Source organism: Rhincodon typus, chromosome 34, assembly GCF_021869965.1.
Source record: "Rhincodon typus isolate 14 chromosome 34, sRhiTyp1.1, whole genome shotgun sequence".
In the NCBI taxonomy this organism is placed as follows: domain Eukaryota; kingdom Metazoa; phylum Chordata; class Chondrichthyes; order Orectolobiformes; family Rhincodontidae; genus Rhincodon; species Rhincodon typus.
The window spans coordinates 15,619,426-15,641,560 of NC_063365.1; the positions used below are offsets into that span (position 1 = coordinate 15,619,426).

General features: G+C 40.8%; 1 protein-coding gene across 2 annotated transcripts in view; it reads right to left on the reverse strand.

Annotated features, from left to right (window-relative positions):
- Positions 1-21,832, reverse strand: part of ogdhl (oxoglutarate dehydrogenase L) — a 122,867-nt gene extending 101,035 nt beyond the window's left edge. For both annotated transcript variants that reach the window (XM_020533566.2, XM_048616279.1), the window contains exons 1-2: positions 21,548-21,832; positions 13,497-13,729 (exon numbers count right to left, since the gene is read on the reverse strand). In XM_020533566.2, the coding sequence (XP_020389155.1) occupies positions 13,497-13,703 (207 nt within the window). In that variant the 5' untranslated portion in view covers positions 13,704-13,729; positions 21,548-21,832. The remainder of the gene's footprint in view (positions 1-13,496; positions 13,730-21,547) is intronic.
- Positions 21,833-22,135: the final 303 nt, after the last annotated feature.

Consider the following 22,135-nt stretch of genomic DNA (forward strand, 5'->3'; position numbering starts at 1 on the left):
TAATGCCAGTTGTACTGCCTGTTTGAAGTCTAGTTGAGCTCCAGCTAGTAAGCGCTTTTGCATGGTTACATAAATAATCCCACCCTTGTCGTCACTGAAATAACTCCACAGGGGCCGGTATCCTGTCACCAAGTCACCCTTCATTTACACATGGAGTGTCCTTGACACTGATGCAGCTTCCTCAGAGCCAGCTCTCAGAGTGTACAGAATCTCTGCCACTGCTGTTTATATCTGTCAACCAAGGCTCCCTGATTGGATCAAAGAACATAGGGCCTGTACTGTGCTGTACTGTTCTTCGGCCCACGATGTTGTGTTGAACTTTTACCCTAAACCTCCACTCCTACCTTATACTATCATGCATATGCCTGTCTAATAGCCGCTTAAATGCCCCTAATGAGGCCAACTCCACTACCCTCTCTGGCAATGCATTCCATGCCCCTACCACTCTCTGAGTGAAGAACCTACCTCTGACGTCTCCCCTATATCTACCTCCACTCACATTAAAACTATGCCCCCTCGTAATAGCTCCTCCACCCAAGGAAAAAGTCTCTGGCTGTCCACTCTATCTATACCTCTGATCATTTTGTACACCTCCATCAAGTCACCTGTCATCCTTCGTCGTTCTGAAGAGAAAAGCCCTAGCTCTCTCAACCTTTCCTCGTAAGACCTTCCCTCCATTCCAGGCAACATCCTGGTAAATCTCTTCTGCACCTTTTCCAACGCTTCCACATCTTTTCTGTAATGAGGCGACCAGAACAGATAATACTCCAGATGTGGCCGAACCAGGCTTTTGTACAGCTGATCAGATTAACATCTCCAATCATAGTTTCGTGCTTCCCTCCTTTCTTGAATAGAGGGGTTATATTTCCTACTTTATGGTCTATTGGAACCTTTCCTGAATGTTGGGAATTTTGGAAAATTAACATCAATGTATTGACCACCTCATTAGCAACCTTTTTTGAGGCCAAGGATGAAGTCCTTTTGGACTCGGAGACTTGTCAACCCACAATTCCATCTGTTTGCTTAGTAGCACTTTGCTTGTGACTGTAATTGTGATAAGATTCTCTCTTGCTTCCACCTCCTGATTTACAGCTACAACTGGAATTTTTTTTTTGTATTCTTTATTGTGAAGAAGAAAAATAATCGTTCATTTCAACTGCCATTTCCCTATTACCTACTATTAATGCCCCATTTTCTAGAGAAACCATGCTCACTTTACTTGCTCTTTTCCTTTTTAAGCAGCTATAGAAATTGTTCATTTTTATACTCCTATTTATCTTTGTCTCATAATCTATTTTCTTCTTCCAGATTAACATTTTAGTCATTCTTTGTCATTCTTTACATTTTGACCAATCATTAGAACTTCCACTCATCTTTGTGCAATTGTATGTTAATTTTCACTTAACACCAATATTTAAACAAACTACTTCCAAGAACCACAGGATTTGATTGTGTTGGTAAATGTTTACAGTTTTCCCAAGAAGATCCAAGTTAAAATTTTGACTCTTAATTGTTAAATTATATGCAGGACACACACTTGTGGCACAAGAAACCAGCCTTTTATCGACAAATATTTTGACAACTCTGTTCCATCATTTCCAACAACATATCTATCTGATTTTTAAAAAAAGTGACGAACATTTCATGAATCATGAATCATGAATCATGAATCCCTACAGTGGGGAAACAGGCCCTTTGGCCTAATACTTAGAGTCTTTTGCATCAAAATGTCCCAAAACTCTTTACAGTTAATTATGTACTGTATACCATTGCTGAAGAAAGATGTTCTAACTATCAAACAGATAAGTAATATGGTACATGAACTTTAGCACTGGAGTGATGTCAGATATGTAGATCATATGTCCCAAAGACTGGTGAATGATTTCAAACAACATCAATTTGGCTGTTCACAATGAACAAGGTACTGCCTGTACACAACTAGCCTGCGCTTGCAAAACTCACAACACAGTGTCCAACATTATATGTGACTTCAAATTGGACAACATTTACTGGATAATCCGATATGTGCAAATAATAACGCTAGCAACCGATTTAGGATTGCCAGTCAGGCTTCAAGTGTGGCATATATGCTACATATATTAACACAAAGGGCCCTGTTTACAGTCAGAAAGAACATGTACACACGTTGTGCCTAAATTTAAACCAAGCCTGGAAGTTAACTGTCTGTAAGATATCTGGTTAGAAATATCGGTTTGATTGAGAAATAAATAATAACTAAATAGGTATACCGTGTACAGATAATAAAAGCATATAAAGATTCATGAAGTAATTAAACATGAAAAACCCCATCTCTGCTAGCAGGAAAAGGATTTACCTGAAAGGGGCCAAGGAGATGACACACGTGCTGTTAACTAAATTAGTGCTCAGTGCAGACACCAAAAAATAATGAACAACAGTTTAATCACTAAAAAGGAGGCCTGTATAGACATAAAGCAATATCAGACCAGGGTGTGAAAAATATAATGATAATTACAGAAATAATACTGGAAACATCCAGATAAGAAGGGTAAAGATCTTTTGCAGATGAATACTATTAGAAACCAGGATAAGACAACACTAATAAAGGCAAAAAAATGAAACATCTCTACTTATGAAAGTTTGACAAAGGACTTCTTTATGAATGAAAGAATAAGGAAGAGACACTCCAAACTGTTTAAAATTCAAAGAATAAAGGAGAGATGGGGGAGTATGAAACATCTTAAATAAAATGAATAGATAAAAGCTCACAACCCCATAAAGAATTCTCACTGAACAGATAATGCAAGGTACTGCCTGTACCCAACTAGCCTGCGCTTGCAAAACTCACAACACAAGGTCCAACATTATATGTGACTTGCCATGCATGATAGTGGTGGTGGTGGTGGGGAAGGTGGTGGAGCCTATAGAGGGTTGACACTCACATTTGCAAAGCAGGCAGAATCAAAATAATATTAAAAAAGAACCCTTTCACTAAAAAGTCAAAAGTATTAGTGGCCCTCAGATAACAACTTCTCAAAAGCTATTCTCCCATTGGAGAATAATCTTGCTCCCTCAGGGCTTTCCAGTAAAATTCTTCATTAAATGGTGACAGATACATTATTTTTAGATACTGTTAGATATTCTATTCTTAGCTTTTCTTGGATACTCCCAGTTGTTTTAGATATTCTTGCATAGTTACAAATAATATCAAACTAGTTAGATTTGGTAATATACCTTTTGATAGTTTTTGGCACAGCTGTATACTTAATCACTTCAAATATATTGCTTGTTAATTTCTGTTAATAAAGCTGTAAAAGTAGTCGAGCATCTCATTTAAGTTTTTCCGTTACTGCTGAAAAAAACCCTACTATCTTATGTACTTCCTTAAGTGGGAAAGTGTACTTTCTGAAAATAAAAAGGCAAACCCTTAGAATATCTGGGACTTTTATATATAGCGAAGACTTATTAAAATTAAACAGGCTATTTGGCAGACAGCAACATTCTCAAGCAGCTTCTTCTCCTGTGGGGCGGTTATGTAAATCTTACAAACTGAAAACTTTAAGCAGTTGTGAAATTCATTGCATAAACTCAGCAGACAGAAGTTATCAAGGAAATACCACTGATCTAAGTTAGCTCTAAAAATGTTAAAAGCTACAAATCACTTCTGACGTCAGTCACTACTAACTGTTCTACAATCAGCACTCTCCTTTCAGGGTATAAATTTGGGTTTTTCTCCTTAGTTTGGTATTCTTGCAAAGTGTCCTGATGATGGCATGACAAAAAGCTTCAACAACATGTCTTTTTTTCAGCCAAACTGCAGTTCTGTACTTGTATTAGGTTGATTGAAATTGTTCAAATTTTGTCAAGATAGGTTTGTGCAGGTGGAGAGACTCAACTTTCTGAATTAATTTTTTTTTAAAACTGAGACAGATTTCAGAAAGGCATCATACTCAGATAAAGGCAATCAAAAGGTTAAATTGCATCACCAACGTAACTGATTAAATGACAGTTGTTAAAACAGTTACACAAGTGTAACTAAAATTATGCAAACTGAACTCAGCTGCAGCAAGAAAGTTTCTGTGGCATGGAACAAGGTCTTCAGTTTCTATTCTATTGTTTCTGTCCTGTCCTCTTCAATGTGTTGGTCCTTGTCATGCCACTTCTTCTGATGCAGGCAGCTGCTGCTCTTCCTAGGGTTGTTTCTGTAGTCTTCTGTGGTGTTTCTTATACAATAGTATGATTCCAAGCAGAACTGCCGGGCTGGCCTCTGCAAGTTTCATTTGCACTCTGTAGATCATGGCTTGACTCCACTCCCACACCCACTTCAAGACCCTCCAGAGCCTTCCCCTATCCTTTTAAATTCCAGCCCAAATTCAATTGCTCCCTTTGACTGTAACCATTCCTTCAGCTATACAATACAACCAGGACAATCTCCAGAGAGATTTAAGGTGACCCCGACTGACTGACCAGTAAGGCTCAGACTGATTTTGCTCAACCTACAGTACTGACCGTGATCCAAACCTTCTACAACAAACCATCCCCACATCCAATGACTAGAATTGGCCCAGCCCCTGGACTGACTATGGCAGTAGGCCCTGACTGACTACAGTCCACCCACATCCCACTAAATATACCACCCTTTTCACCTTTTACACATCACCATGTCTTTGCTGTATAAACTGCTGGCTTTTGAAGCAGCACTGCCGCCATGCAATGCATTTTCACATCGATGCTTCACTGTTTCCAACAGTCACACAATCCTGCCTTATGTTCTATGTTAATCAACATCTCAGCCACAAGCAGCTTGCCTGGCATGCTGGACTGAAGTACCCTTTTAATACAAAAGCCATTACTTGACCTTATCTGCTAATATGCCACTAGCAAAGCTGAACTTAATACACTGCCATTCTCCAGTTAGGTGAAATAATGGGCCTCGGACATATCTTGCCTTAATCCCATTGAAGGCACCTACTGCAGTTGTAGAGGTCTAAGTGAAATTAAAGACAAGCACCATTGAGAAGACTTCAGCAAAAGCAGCCAAAACTTTGTAACCACCCACACTAGTTGCCAGGTCTATGCTTGGTTTATGCAGTCTAATTTCTGAAGCGTTGAGTATTTCAATTGGGCAGAAGTTAATTGAGAAAGCGAAGTTGATTCTGGCAATTTGTGTAATTAATGAGATGTAAATGCATGCCCATAGGCTTCTCGCCACTTGAGAAAATCATCTTGCCATCTAAGGATGGAGAACTTAATTGCAAAATTTATCTTGACAGCAAGAGTCTGAGTTCGGATTCTTGCCCAATTAAGTCACCATGCTCACCATTATCCTTACCATCTGAGGGAATGAAATATCATATCAAATATTATAAAAAAGGATATAAGTACAAGAAGGGTACATCAAAAGTTCACAAAAATGACACCAGGACTACCAAATGGCACAAATGAACAACATGAGTTTCTTTTCTGTTGAAAAGAGAGGGCTGAGCAGTAATCCAACAGAAATCTCAAATTATGGAAGCGTTTATTTCACAGAAAGAGCTTGCACTAATGGGAAAAAAAAACAAAATCAATGTAAGAAACCAAATAAAGGATTTAGAACAAACTTTTGTACCATGAGAAAATATGAAACTCCCCATAGCATTTACAGGGAGGCTAGTTTTTTTTTTTATTTAACATATTTTTCTACTCAACCTGTTCAGAGATACTACTACACATCTCTGCAGCAGGTGGGATGTCCAGGGGTAAGGCCCTGCCTCTGTACCACAAAGAAGGCTAGATAAACAAATGAGAAAAAGGGAATAGAAGATTATGTTGGTAGGATTAAATGAGGAAGGATAAGTAGGGCTCCAAGTGGAGGAAAAATGCAAGCAGTGACTGGTTGGGCCACAAAGACCTGTTTCTGTGCAGTAAATGGTATGCAATAATTCCTCTAAACCTAAGTTGAAAAGCAAACTGTAGTGATTGGAATGATGTCAGCCAGGTGGATCTCAAAGAGTATGAGTTTCCTGATTGGGGTTGTTAATCTGATCCAATCAGGGCGTCCTGGCTGACAGAAATAAACAGGAGTGTTAGAGGTTCTGTTCACTCTCGGAGCCAGCTCTGTGCTAGCTGAGTCAGTGTCATGTACTATGGACATGTAATTAAAGGATGACTTGGTGACAGGATAATGGCCTTCATGGAGTTATTTCAGTGGTGATAAGAGAAAAAAAAAACCCCGAAGAGATTCCTTCATAACAGTCATCTTTGAGTTAGGGTAAACACTTCTGACATCATGCTGCCATTTAGGGAAGTTTGACTTGTTCAATCCTGCCGTCGAAAACTGGGCCTAGTATGCAGAAAGAATGTATTTTTTTTTCCGGGCAAATGACACTGGGGTAGACAAAAAACAACAAGTAATTCTCCTGACAGTGTGTGGACCTGCAGCTATTTTGGGTATTTGGACTCTGACTTTCCTGAAAGCACCAGATGTTAAAACCTTTCAAGAGTTGACAGATTTAGCTAAAGAATATATTATGAACCCAAGCCTCCTCTAATTCTGCTACACTGTTGGTTTTACTCAATAGTTCGAGAACCAAGGGAATCCGTATCAGGAATTGTGATGAGGTTAACATGACTGATAGAGGCATGTGATTTTGGTTTAACCCTCAATAAGATGCTGTGAGACCATTTGGTATGTGGGATTAATGATGCCACCATACAAAAGCACCTACTAGCTGAAGTCTAACTGGACTTCAGACAAGCACTATAACTGACTACCAGTACAAAATGCAGCAAGTGGAGCTGATGAGTTACTATGTATGCCAATGAAAGTGGACACTCTAGCCAGGCCAACTGAGCTTGGGGAGCACCACATGAGCGAAGGCAATTGCATAGCCTCACTCAGGACATATCCTGAACAGAGGGACCCTGCGTCGGCCCACTGCAAAACCCCCAAAACGAAGCTAAGGTTCAGCCATATGGTTAATGTTTTCTTGAGGATCTGGGCCAACAGGCCATTGTAATTGCTGCCGGCATATGACTCCAAAAAGTCTCACTGGGCCTGAACTGAATAACAGAACTCACAGGCTGGTATCTAGAAGAATGCACACCCTGGAAAGTCTACCTACATGTAGTTTGGAACAATTAAATAGCTTAGCAATATCCAAATCAGAAACAATCAAAGTAAATATCTGGTTAAATGGTCACCCAGTTCCACTTGAGGTTGATACCAGCATGGCTGCATCAATGATTGCAGAACGAGTCATTGCCAAAATTTGCTTTGGACGCTAACGCTTAAGTTTGCCTAAGACCTCAGCCAGGCTGAGAACCTAAACCAGGGAACCCCTACAAATTAAGGGTACCAATTTTGGCCCCAATCTGTTATTAGAAGCTGAGATAACAAGGTGTAGAGCTGGATGAACACAGCAGGCCAAGCAGCATCAGGGGAGCAGGAAAGCTGATGTTTCGGGCCTAGACCCTTCTTCAGAAAAATTTTCATTTCAAAATTTTCACCTTGTTATCTCAGATTCTCCAGCATCTGCAGTTCCTACTGTCTCTGTTATTAGAAGCTGGCTGGTTCAGGTACCACTGATTGTAATAAAAGGCTTGGGGCCAAGCTTGATGGGGCAAAATTGATTGAGAAAGATTCACCTTGATTGGCTCAAAATTTTTCAATTAGAAAATGGCTGCCTGCATGAAGTTCTAACCAAATACCTGGAAGATTTTCAGGGAGGTCTAGGGCCAAAGCCACCTTACCCTTTGTCCAAGGGGCAATTCCATGATTCTGCAAGGCTCATGCAGTGCTGTTTGCCTTATGTGCAAAAGTAGAGACAGAAATTAGGAAGTTGGAAAGCCAAGGAATCATCAAACCGGTACAGTTTGCAGAATGGGCAACACCGGTGATTGGTATGGCCCATACTGATTGTGAAGCCCTATGGGTCACCTCAGTGGGGATTTCAAACAAATGGTGAACCACTTTTCGCAGCTGGATAATGATCCAATCCCTCGTATAGAGGACTTATATGCAAAACTAGTTTGGAGGTGGGGGGGGAGGCTGTCTTTCACAAAGCTGGACATGAGCCATATGTACCTGCAATTGTGATCAGATGAGGATTCCTAGAGGTACGCTACAATTAATACCCATAAGGGTTTGTACCATTATACGAGACTGCCTTTGAGGTATCAGTAGCCTGTGCTATTTTCCTACAGACAACGTAAAACATTTTACCAGGTCTACCCCAGTTTGCCATTTATCTGGATGACGTGCTAATAACTGGGAAGACCAATAAAGACCATTTAGAGAACTTGAACATAGTGCTTAAACATTTCTCCAAGGCAGGGCTTTGCCTTAGGGAGGGAAAGATGTGTGTTCCAGGCACCCCGGGTGACCTACCTGAGCTATAAAGTCGACGAGACTGAGTTATACCCATTGGGAGTGAAGGTGATCAAAGGTGCCGGAGCTCCTATGTCTGTACCAGAGCTTAGCTCTTTTCTGGGTTGGTGAATTAATACAGAGAATTCATATGTAACCTGGCCTCCATCCTGGCACCCTTGCATTTGTTACTGAAAGAGGGCCAGCCTTAGAAATGCTCTCAAAACCTAAATGTAGCCTTTAAGGAAGTAAAGAAGCAGCAATACCGTCTAAGGTGTCAGCACACTACGATTCCAAGTCAGAGGTGGTGCTGACATGTGATACCTCCCTGTACAGTATTGGGGTAGTGTTGGCTCACCAGTAGCCCAGTGGAGAGGAAAGCCCGATAGCTTATGCTTCCTGGACTTTGGCTGATGGTGAACGAAGATACACCTAGATAGCGAAGGAAGGTTTGGCGGTCATTTCTGGTGTGACAAAGTTCCACCTATCCCTTTACAGATGTAAATTTGTAATAGTAACGGACCACAAACCGCTGTTAGGGCTACTTAAAGGGGACAGGGCCATGCCACCCATAGCTAAAGGTCAAATTCAATGATTGGCTCTTTTTCTGAGTGTGTATAATTACAATTTGGAACACTGTCGAGGAGTCCAAGCAACAAATGCAGATGCTTTGAGCCACCTCCCACTGGCGGATATACTACCAGTAGTGCTACAGTTCTGGTTTTAAAGTTTTTGGGCACCGTTCTGGTCATGTACTATGCATATGTAATGAAAGAGTGATGTGGTGACAGGATAAGCGCTGTGGTGGAGTTATTTCACAAACCAAAATTTATGGATAGTTTGATGCAGAAGTAAGTACAAATTGTAGCTACTTTTCCAAGTCATGAAGAGATAACTCTTAATTTTCCAAAAAAACTATTCAACTATACATTTGTAACATGTACTATCTCGTGACCCCCTCCCCTGAACCCACAAGATCCATAAGAATACCTCAGTGCCAAATATTGTTAAAAGTATCAAAGTTGTATTATGATAAAAAATTGCATTTTATGATCTACTATAAATTACTCTAACACTGAGCTCTTTGTTTAAAGAATGAATCTAATCTGTGTACTGTTTATTCACAGCACGCACACTTGTCAGCTTACTAAGTTATGTTCTGTATTCAAACATTGTTCAAAGTGTTAAAGTGGATTGTGTCAACTAGTACAATAAAGTAATTCACAGTGGTAATTTTTTTAAAAGTTAAAAACACACACTGCTTCTTCTGATCAAAAATACAAATTACAAAAGTAAATAAACGATAGCAGTGGAACAATAAAACAAAAAGCAAATTACTGCAGCTAAAGTAAATTAAAAATAAAATGTTGTACCATCAGTCAGGCAGCCTCTGTGCCAAAGGCAAAAAGTCTTGTGTGTCTAGTGTCTTGTGTGGCTGGATCACGTTGTCCCTTGCAATGGCCAAGTAATATAACTTCAAACAAGAGTAAGCTCAATCATATACCCCTAACTGGATCCTTTTTTACACCCTAGATATTAATGTTGATCAAATAATTAACTGGGCCAGCTATATCCCAGCCATAGCCAGGGGGAGGTGATGGCGTAGTGGTATTATCACTGGACTGTTAATCCATAAACCCAGATAATGGTCTGGGGACCAGAGTTCAAATCCTGCCATGGCAGATGGTGGAATTTGAACTCAATAAATATCTGGAATTAGGAGTCTAATGATAACCATAAATCCAATGTTGGGGGAAAACTCACAAAGGTTCTTCAGGGAAGGAAACTGCCATCCATACCTGGTCTGGCCTACATGTGACTCCAGACCCACAGCAATGTGGTTGACTCTTCACTGCCTAGCCATCCCATGAATGGAAAAAAAATTAACAACTTGTATGCAAAAACAATGGGTTTGGTATTCTGTGATGATTGGCTCATCACTTCAAATTTTATTCATTGAGATGTATGTGATGGAATACAGCTACAGTAATGCTTTATATTTAATACTGCTCAGAGTACATAAGCTTTGAAGGTTTATAGAAAGAAGAATTTATTTCAAGCTTTGTGAACATAAAGAGTAGTTTATTTAAAAGTCGATTGTTGGAAAAACCCATCTGTGCACACTGGAGTTGTTGTTTAAACAAGGTTTCCTAGAAACTTTGTGACTAGCAATACTGCTTGCTTTTCTGTAGATCCTGCAAGGGTTGTTTTGAACAGTGACTGGCTTGGAGAGGTTCTTGTTTTATCTAGTTGTGTCGGAGAAAATCCTGCTAAGAATAAGCTGAACTGTAGGAAACTCTGCTAAAAGCCCATCTGAGTTGGAGGAAAGGTTGCTATGAACAAGTTCCCATCTGATCTATTCCATTCTTGAAAAGAAAATTCTCAGCATCAATTCAGGGTGAAATCTGTTTTTTTTTAAAAGAGCAACTGAAAGAACATCTTAAGATTATATTTCTTGAGCAAGGTGTGCGTGCAAGACTTCAAAGACAATGTGCATGATCAGTGACTCAACCACACATGCCAGAACATCACAGCAAAAGTCTTCAAATCATCCTACACTTTATCCTTTGCCTTCAAGAACAACTGTTGCCAAAGCATTTCTTTTTGGAAAGCCGATCTCTGCAAAGGAGTCAGGTTTGTTTTTACCTTGTGCAACTGTGTATCGTGCGTGTTTTCCACATCTTAAAGAGATAAGCATTTATACATTGGCATTACAGACTGTGTACATTAACAAAGTATTGAATCTTTATTGAATAAACTTTGTTTTGACAAATTAAGAATCATGGTCAGCAGATCCATTTTTGAAAAATCTGATACAGATAAAGATATTTAATTGATCACCTTGGTAGCTGGAAAAAGCATTCTTACTTTATGCTTTGGCCTATGGCATAATGGGACTAGTATGGTAGCGCACTTCTCCAGCCTCAGTTATAACAGTCTGCCAGCCTGCCTCAATCCCCTGCAATTTGCCAACGAATGTGACAGGTCCACAGTGGACGCCATTTCCCTAGCCCTGCACTCATCCCTGGAACATACGGACAACAAGGACAGCTATGTCAGACTCCTGCTCATCGACTACAGCTCCACCTTCAATGCCACCATCCCCTCTAGATTGATCTCAAAACTCCGAGACCTAGGTCTCGGCGCCATCCTCTGAAACTGGATCCTCAGCTTCTTGACCCAAGACGTCAATCACTGAGGATAGGCAACGGAACCCCCCACCCCACAACGGTAACACTCAACACTGAAGCCCCCCAAGGATGTGTTCTCAGCCCCCTACTGTACTCCCTGTACACCCACGACTGTGTTGTCAAATTCCGAACAAATGCCATCTACAAGTTTGCTGTCAAAACCACCGCGGTAGAACAGATACCAAACAACAATGACTCAGAATACAGACAGGAGATAGAGAACTTGGTGGCATGGTGCAATGATAACAACCTCTCTCTCAATGTCAGCAAAACTAAAGAACTGATCATTGACTTCAGGAAGAAAGGAGGAGAACACGCCCCAGCATCTACATCAATGGAATGGAGGTTGGAAGAATTGACAGCATCAAATTCCTAGGAGTGATGACAACTGACAATCTGTCCTGAACTTCCCACATAGATGCAATTGTCAAGAAGGCACAACAAGAACTCTTCTTCCTCAGGTGGCTCAGGAAATTTGGCATATCCATAAGGACCCTCACCAACTTTTACAGATGCACCATAGAAAGCATACTGTCCGGGTGCATAATGACCTGGTATGGCAACTGCTCTGCCCAGGACCATAAGAAACTACAGAAGGTTGTGTGTACAGCTCAGACCATCACGGAAGTCAACCTCCGAACCAGAGACTCCATTTACGCGTCTCATTGCTGCGGAAAGGCAGCCAACATCAAAGACCCATCTGACCCCGGTAATTTCTCCTACAACCTCTTCCGTCAGGCAGAAGATACAGAAGCTTGAACACACACACCAGCAGGTTCAAGAACAGATTCTTCCCTGCTGTTTTTAGACTGATGAATGTACTCTCTAACTTTAAATATTCTTGTTCTCGTCTAACACACATCCTGTGTGGTATAACCTGTATGCCTTAGTCTGTCCAAGTCTTTTTTTACCCTTTACCCTATGATCTGTACATCCTCGCTTACTATGATCTGCCTGTACGGCTCGCAAACAAAGCTTTTCACTGTACTTAGGTACACATAACTATAAATCAAATCAATTAATCAAAACAATATCCATCACTCACCTGGATTATTGTCACTGCAAAATGTATACTGCTGCTTCAATGGAGACAAACATTCCAAGATGTTTAAGTATGATCAAACAAAAAATGATACCGAGAAAGAGAGATATTGAAAGGCAATTGAGGGTTAGGGAAGGTGATGTCTGAAGGCTCAGCCAAAGAGTTTTAAGATGATTCTTAAGGCACTTGTCTTCTTATGGAAGCACAACATTTAGAGCAAGAGTTCTGGAGTGTGGAGTCCAGGTGGCAATAATGGAACAAAAGCAGGGGATACAAGAGTTGGAGGAAGTACAGCCTTACAAAACATGAGCATGAAGTGATTTATATGCAAAGTTGTGAATTTCAAATTGGAGGCATTAAGAGAACAAGAGCCAATGCAGACTAGCAAACACAGGAGTGATAAGTAAGCAGGACTCGTTATGGAATAGGATATGTAAAATGGAGTTTTGGATGAGCACAATTTTAAGTGCACAGGAGTATTAGGATTGTTAGGATTCGTAAAATACTAGAGGTTACACAATGCCATTCTAAAATCACTACTTATGGTATTATACATCACACTAATCTGCACTTCTTAAATTAATCTAACCAGATTGCAACATAAATACCCAAAGTTCTATCTTTAAGATTATTTGTTAAAATTACTGGTGACAACATGCTGCACGATAAAATTCAAATCAGCAACCAACATTCACTCCAGGTTAGAAATGTTCATACAACATCTTTGTTGTCAGCAGTGGATACTACAAGGTGTTTCTTTGCACTTAATTACTGAATATCAATAAAATCTAAATACAACTACACATCAATTAATGAAGGATTCATATTTCACTTACAAGTAGTAGCCCTTTGCTCTGGATAAACTAACTATGCAATCAAATATATATTCAGAAAAATTAAAAGCTTTTACTTGAAACTAAATAATAATTCTTACCTCATGAACACTTTTTGGATTTGCATGCCAAGCACAATACATTTCCTCAAGATAACTTGAATGATTTCCATTGAGGAAAGGTTCTGGAGTTCCAGATACACTGTAAAGCCTAGTCTGGAATATTGACCTCATGACTACATGGTGCCGAGTTAATCTCTTGACAGTCTGTGGTTTAAATTTTGCAGTCAATGTTCTCAGGTGATTCATGGCTGCTTTCTGTGCTGTGTACAACCCTAACAAAAACAGAGAAATGCAAATTTAATAGTTATAAAATTAACAAATTATAGTTCTCACTAATTCATCAGCATTGTTTAGCTTGCTTCACTCCAAATATTGATAGCAGCAAAGCTAAAAATGACTCTGGCAGTGACCTTAATACCAACTGAAAGATTAGTCTTAGAGCTCATTTTTGTTAAAGACTGAATGAGGGATGAGGTCTTAAAACAAGCAAAGTCAGAATTGGATACAATCCACTTTAATTTCTTTTTCTCCAGCTAAAATAAATTACTATTTTAAGATAAGGCTCAGACACGGTTGAGCCACTATTAGTGATAACAGCTTGGTAAACTCTCTCCTCTGATTCACTGGGTTAGGAGTCCATGTTAGATTCTGGAAAGGTTTCAGTGGACTGGAAGAACAAATATAACCCCACTATTCAAAGAAAGAAGGAGCCAAAAAAAACAGGAAACTATGTGGAGTGACTCCTCTTTTGAACTGAACAGAGCTGGAAAATGTTTTATTTTTTAGACTGTTAAGAAAAGGGAGAGGAGGACCAAGTGGATCAGATAGTAAAGGTGCCCAGAGCAAAAGGCACAGGAGATGCTACAAGTAGTAGAGGAGAGATATTAAATAAGCTAGGTGTTAATGATACATGTTAATAGCAAAAAATAAGTCAGCTCTGCTGAGACCAAACCTACACAAACAAAACATTGGGGTGGGTGAGAGGGGATGAAAATCAAAATAGAGGACAGAGTTAATGGTGTGAAATTATTGACCTCAAATTTAAGACCTGAAGTCTGTAAAGTACCTAACTAGAAATTGAAGTGCTGTTCCTGTAGCTTGCATTGGGCTTCACTGGAACACTGCAGCAAGCCCTGAACAGACATGTTAGCATGGCAGCAAGATGGTTTATTGAAATGGCAAGGAACTAGAAGATCAGGGTCATTCTTGCAGACAAAGTACAGGTGTTCTGCAAAGCAGTCAGCCTTTCAGTGTTTGGTCTCACCAAAGTAGATATTGTGAGCAGCAAATACAGTAGACTAGATTGAAGGAAATATACTTAAAAAATCACTGCTTCTCCAATGATAATGTGTTTTGGACCTTAGACAGTGAGGAGGAAGATTATAAAAGGACAAATGTTACACCTTCTGCGATTACATGGAAAGGCACCATTGCAAGGGATTGGGGGGGGTGAAGAATTTTGGGGGGAGGGGTGACAGAGGAGTGGAGCAGGATATGGTGGCAGGAATAGTTCCTGCAAAATGCTGACAAGGGAGGGGAGAGAAGATGTATTTGGATGTGGTATCCTGCTGCAAGTGGCAGAAATAGCAGTAATGATCCTTTGAATACAGAGGCTAGTGGGATGGAAAGTGAGGACAAGGGAACTCTATTCTTATTCTGGGAGTGAAGGAAAGGAGTGATGGTAGATCTGCACAAAATGGACTGGACATGGCTGAGGGCCCTGTCAACTATGCTGGGGCAGGGGAGGGATGGTTGAGGTAAAGAAAGACATGTCAAAAGCATCTTTGTGGAAGGTGGCATCATCTGATGTGACAGAGACAGAGAAACTGGGAAAATCGAATGTAGTCCTTACAGAAAGCAAGGTATAAAGAAGTATAGTCAAGGTACCTGTGAAAGTTTGTGGGTTTGCAATGGTTGTTGGTGGGCAGTCTAACCCCAGAAATGGAAACAGAGATGCCAAGGAAGGGACAGGAAGTCAGAGTCAGAGTCATACAGCATGGAAACAGACTCTTCAGTCCAACTAGTCCATGCCAAACACAATCCTAAACTAAACTAGTTCCACCTGCCTGCTCCTGGCCCATATCCCTCCAAACCTTTCCTATTCATGTAACTATCCAAATGTCTTTAAACGTAATTTACCTACATCCACCACTTCCTCAGGAAGTTCATTCCACACGTGAACTGCCCGCTATATAAAAAATTTGCCTCATATCTTTTTTAATTCTCTTTTCTCTCACCTTAAAAATGTGTCCCCTGTGTGTCTTGAAATTCCCCATCCTAAGGAAAAGACAACTACCATTAACTCTATCTAAACCTCGCATTATTTTATAAATTTCTATCAGGTTACCTCTCAACCTCCTACGACCCAGTAGAAAAAGTCCCAGCCTATCCATCCTTTCTTTATAACTCAAGCCTTCCAAACCCGGCAACATCCTGGTAAATCTCTTCTGAACCCTCTCCAGCTTAACAATATCCTTCCTTTAACTAGGCAACCAGAACTGGCCAAAATATTCCAGGAGAAGCCTCACCAATGTCCTGCACGACCTCAACATGACTTCCCAACTCCTAACCTCAATGGATGAACCAGGTGAAACTGAGTGATAGAAACTGAAAGCAAAATTGATTAACTTTTCCACTAGCGGAATGACAGTTAAGAGATGGGTTCCAAGTAGGACTGGAAAAAATGCTACGTGTAGCCCACAAACAGGTAGGCATAACTAGGATTCACGAATGGACTGATAGTCACACCTTTTACTTGGAGCAAGTGGGACAAGTTAAAGAAGAACCTGTTCGAAATGAGAACAGGCTCAGTCAGATGAAGGAGAATGGGGACCTGGTGACTACTTTGTGGAACATCTCAGCTCTGTCCACAAGAATGATCCTGACCTTCCAGTCACCTGCCATTTCAATAAATCATCTTGTACTCATGCAAACATTTATGCCTTATGTCTACTGTAGTGTTCTAGCTGGAGAACAACAGAACCTTATATTTTTAGGCACTCTATAACCTTCAGGACTCAACTTTAATTACATCTTCAGGCCATGAACTCTGTCCTCAACTTTAATGACCCCATCACCATCTCCATCACCCTAGTGACCAAATGCATGTTTGCTCTCAGCTATATCTCTCCTCTACTGCCATTAGCCCCACCCTCTCTGACTTTGGCTCTGCGCATGTTTACTACCTTCTCCGTTGGTTCCTCCTCCCTCCTTTTGCAACAGTATTAAACTTCAATGTAAGGTTGGAAAATATAGCCAGATCTTGGCCAATGGCCTGGTCAGCAAATTGCGCGAGGATCTAGAGCAATTGAAAAAGATTTCAGCACATAGGGATCAGCATTGTTCAGTCAAACAGAGAAAAATTTTAGCTTTTCCAGCACCTTTCAGTTCTCACTCATGTTAAACTCAAAAGAATAATTCTGTTTCTCTCTCCATGTTATTTTAATTTCAGGTCTCCAGCAACTCCAGAACTTTGCTTTAATTAAACTCTATGCCTGTTAGCGGGAAAGTATTAGAATCAATTATTAAGGAAATTATAACCGGTCACTGGGAAAAACTCAAGGTAACAAAGAAGAGTTAGCATTGTTTTGTGAAAGGGATATCATGTTTAACCAATTCATTGGAATTCTTTGAAGGAGTGGCATGTACTATGGATAAAAGTGAGCCTGCAGATGAAATATAATTGGATTTCCAGAAGACATTTGACAAAGGAAGAACTGAGAATAACGAACAATCATGGATAGAAGATTGACTGGCTCACAGAAAACAGAGAGAATGCATAAGTAGGTCTTTTTCAGATTGGCAGGGTGGAGACAAACAGAGTCCTATGAGTGTGTGTGCTGGGCCAGAGTTTTACAATTTATATGAATAATGAAGGTATAGTAGCTATAATTTTACACAGCATAAAGATACGTAGGAAAGTATGTTGTGAGAATGGCATAACAAGATTGCAGATGGATAGGTTAAGTAAATCAACAAAAATCTGGCAGGTGGCATATAAGGTTGAAACATATGAAACTATTTGCTTTGACGGAATCATAGAATCCTTATACTGTGGAAGCAGGCCAGTCATCCAATCAGTCCACACTGATCCTCCAAAATATCCCATCCAGACCCATCATCCTACCCTATCCCTGTAACCTGGTATTTCCCATGACTAATCCACCTATCGACAATTTACCATGGCCAATCCACTTGCACATTTTGGACTGTGGAACAAAATCCATGCAGACATAGGGAGAATGTGCAAACTCCACAGATAGTCACCTGAAGGTGGAATCAAACACAGTTCCCAGGCACTGTGAGGCAGCAGTGCTAACCACTGAGCCACCATGCCACCAAAAGAATCAAACAAAGAGTATTATTTGAACATTTGACAACTGCTGAATTCTAAGCTGTTCTAGTGCATACAAGTAAGGATGTCATGCTTCAGTTATACAGGACATTCGTGAGTCCACATCCTGAACACTGTGTGTAATTTTGGTCTCTTTATTTAAGGAAGGATGTAAATGCATTGGAGGTGGTTTGAAGGAGTTTTATTGTTAAGACTGATATCTGAAATGAGCAGGTTGTCTTACAAGGAAAGAATGGGACTGTTTTCATTGAAGTTCAGAAGAGCAAAGGATGACCTGACTGAAGTTTATAAGATCCTGAATGGTCTTGACAAGGTAGATGGAAAAAAAATGATTACTCTTGTGGTTGACACCAGAACTCGGGAATATAGTTTCAAAATCAGGGGTTACCCTTATAGGAAAGATGAGAATTCTTTTTTCTTTTTCAGGATTGTGTGACTTTGGAATTCTCTGTCTCAGAAGGAGATGAAAACTGTTAATTGAATAATTCTCAGGTAGAGATTGATAGATTCTTGGCAAGGAAATCAAAGGCTTTTCCAGATGGATGTGAATTCGGAATACAAACAGATCAGCTATGATTTTATTGAATGGTGGAGCAAGTTTGAAGGGTTGAATTGCCTATATCTGTTCCTACACCAGGACTAACCACAAGAATACATGTTCTCAAACTAATGCAGGATTGAAGGACAGCTGCATTGTTGGAAGTGCTGTTTTAGTGATGAGATGTTAAACGGGAGCTCTAGTTGCTGCTCAGGTGGATGTAAAAGATCCCACGGCACTTTTTTGAAGAACAGCAAAGGAATAATCATTGGCATTCTGGCCAATACTTATCACAGCTGACATCACAAAAACAAATTAACTGGTTGCCATCACATTGTTGTTTGTGGAAACTTGATGTGCATAATCTATTTGCTGTATTTACTATATTAAAAGAGTACACTTCAAAAGTATTTAATTGACTATAAAGCTCCTTGGTATGCCCTAGGATCATAAAAGGTGCTGTATAAATGTTTTATTTGAAAGATAAGCAAAGATAACACAAAACTCAATGTATAATCTGAAACAGCAAAATCATGATTCCAATTTCCAGATGAACAGAAAAAACCCCCATTGTCCATAAGTATTGCCCTCAAATACTCCACCATATTTCTGGATCATGTAGTTCATAATCACATATTCTAAAAATTTAGACAACACTTACGTGTTTATTCTCTGGGGAAATAAAATTTTGTCTTACGCAGAATTCAGCATGCATCAGTCAGATGTACTATATGAAGCTTAAAAATAAGACAGGTCGCTCGTCATTTTGAAGGTCAGTCATCAGCCTGTGTTCAGCAATCACTGGCTTAATATCAGAAAAATGCTATTTCCCAATTTTCAGTCCAACAGAGCACAACTGAGACACATCATTAAAACTGGGAGACAAAAATAAATGTATATGGGGTCTATTTTGTGCTTCTTTATTAGTTGATACAAATTTGTATTGTTATGGTGGAGTAATTTAAAGGCAGCACTTTATAACAAACTGATATATTACTAAATATCATTGTTACATTATTAAACACAAATTACTTCATTGGATATTTTGGAAATATCAGCTGCATATGTAAGTTAATTTTGCAATAACAGTTCATAAACGAGTCAAGCAGCAAATGAGATAAAGATGTTATGAAATAAATGGATGAAACAAGAATAACAATTTAGGGTCTTCGCAACTGAGGCACACCAATTGCGCAGCTTTAAAATCAGAATGTTCAAACAATCAGAATGGAAAGGTTGCATAACAGGATAAAATTACATTGATAGGAAGAGGTGAGACCACTGATAGACATGAACAAGGCTAAGGATTTTTAAATTGAAGCACTGCTTAGCAGGAGGCCAACACAGGTCAGAGAACACAGGGCTAGTGGGTGGATGAGACCTAATGCAAGTTAGGGCACAGGCAGCAGTGTCTTAGTAACTTCAAGATTATACAGGATTGAATATGGAAGACACCAGGAATGTATTGGACTGGTCAAGTCTACAGTAAATTGCTAAATGAATCAGCATTTCAGCAGTGGATGAGCTCAGACAGTATGAAGTTGCATGACATTACACAGGCAGAAACAGGCATCTTAGTGATGGCACAAAAGTGGTTCAAAGTGGTCTCAGAGTCAATATGACACCAAGGCTGCAAACAGTCTGGTTCAGGTGAAGGATGGAATCAGTAGCTAGGAAATGAAATTTGAGACAGGAACAAAGGTACTGACTTTGATCTTCCCAATCTTTCATTACTTAGAGTAATTCTTTATTCATCCAATACTGGATTCCAGATGGAGGGGTCTTGTGGCTTAGTGGTAGTGTCCACATTTCTGAGCTAGGGGGCTTGAGTTTAAGTCCCACATGTTCCAGAGGTGTGTAATAACATGATTAAAAATATTCACCACATGCTAGAAAGCAATTTAGCAAATCCAAGACAGTGGTGGGGTGGAAGTTACAGCTAGGTGCCATCAGTGTACATGTGGGGCAGAAACTTAAAGATGGCCATCCCCCCTCACCCCTGGAAGACAAGTCACCAACCGCCAAACAGATATTCCTCCCATGCAGCCAAAAAACAGTGCAGGCAGATGGGCTACATTGGTGAGTGGTACTTTTTGATTGGCCAGCATACCAACATTCCTGACAGGACCAAAGCTTCGTAGTGGGTGCTGCCGGTACTGCAGAAAGATCTATGAAGGATATTGGCTAGAAACCCGGCCAGGGAGGTCAGACAGCAGGTTTTCCCCATCTTTGGTAGGGTGGCAAGCAGGGATGTGAGGTGGATGGGTTTTGAAGTACAGACAGCTAGGCAGGAAATTAGATGCAACGGTCTCAGGGGAGGTGCATTGAAAAGCAAAGGACACTCTCAAAAACAGCCCCCACCCCATCATTTTTTAAACTTTCTTAACATAATGGATTGCAAACACTCATCTGCCAGACCATGCCAATCATATTATGGTGTGGGCACAGCAATGCTGAGATCAATTGAGCTTCTACCAGGTTCAACTGACCATTGTTTGTTTACAAACAAACAGTCAGTGGGTATTGATTTTCAGCACCTGCCTATCATCTTATGAAGGTGACTTCAGAAGGTGATCAACTCGCCCCCCCAACAACCCAATCAAAAAACACCCCTGGCAGGGTCATGTAATATCCAGCCTTTGAAGACCTTTCAGATGACAAACTGGGACGATTCAAGGATAGATCTTGGGAGGGAGTGGGGTACCCAGAAGAAATGCTGAAGAAGGAGTAGGTGGGCTGAAGGGTAAAAAGCCTTTTCCAGCGATTCTGTGTTTCTTTTCTGTGTGTGCATTTTAGTAGAAAACAACACTGTCTTATCCAGAGAACAAATCATAAAACATGCTGAAAACATTCACAGCAAATCAGGGAACAATTTGGCGCTCATTAGCGAAGATTACAATTAATGAGCCCAGCCCTGCAACATGACTGCTGGATTTCCAAAAATAAATGCAAGTAGGGACGGGCTTCGGATGCAGAAACCAATCGGGTTAAACTTACTCAGGAATGAGGAATTACAAAACGAGACTCGACTGGAAGAAGGTGGGAAGCAAAACAAATAAAACCAAGACTCTGAAACGATAACTGAGGCGAATAAAGAGCTGTGGTAAACCCAGCCCCCAAGTCAGCACCCAACACCGCCATTCCCCCCTCAACCCAAGTCCCATCACTGACACAAGCTGATGCTGAGGGTGTACTGACCGCCCGGTAGGTGCTGAAATTCGACGGCGGCGGCTCACTGACCCCTGATCCGGCCGCACCTTCGGGCCTGGGGAGAAGGGGGGAAGGAAGGTTATGTTTTTGCGGTTTCTCCCCCTTGTCAGAGGTTCCAAGTGACAGAAACGATCGGAGGAGATAAAAAGAATAACGAATCAGCGGCAGACTCGCCCCTCCCTTTTTTTCCTGGTGTTGTGGTTCTCCTCAAATATAGTTCCCCGCCGCCAGTGAGGTCTGTTCGACGGTCGACGGAGCAGCAGCAAACTGTAAAACTAGCACCGCCCACCCAACGAATGGCCACGGTGTGGGGGGGGGGACATGCGAGGGCTTGTCGCACGAGACAGACGCCATGGACGTCACAGCGCACGTTGCCTGGAAACGCCCCACCCTGCCCCACCCATTCTTGGCGGCCCACCCTGGTAGGCCCCACCATCCCACCCACGCACGGAGCTCCTCCCACCCACCCGAAGCCTCTTCAGTAACCAAGGAGCGTATCATCCAGGTGCAGGGCTGGATGAACACAGCAGGCCAAGCAGCATCATAGGAGCAGAGAGGCTGACGTTTCGGGCCTAG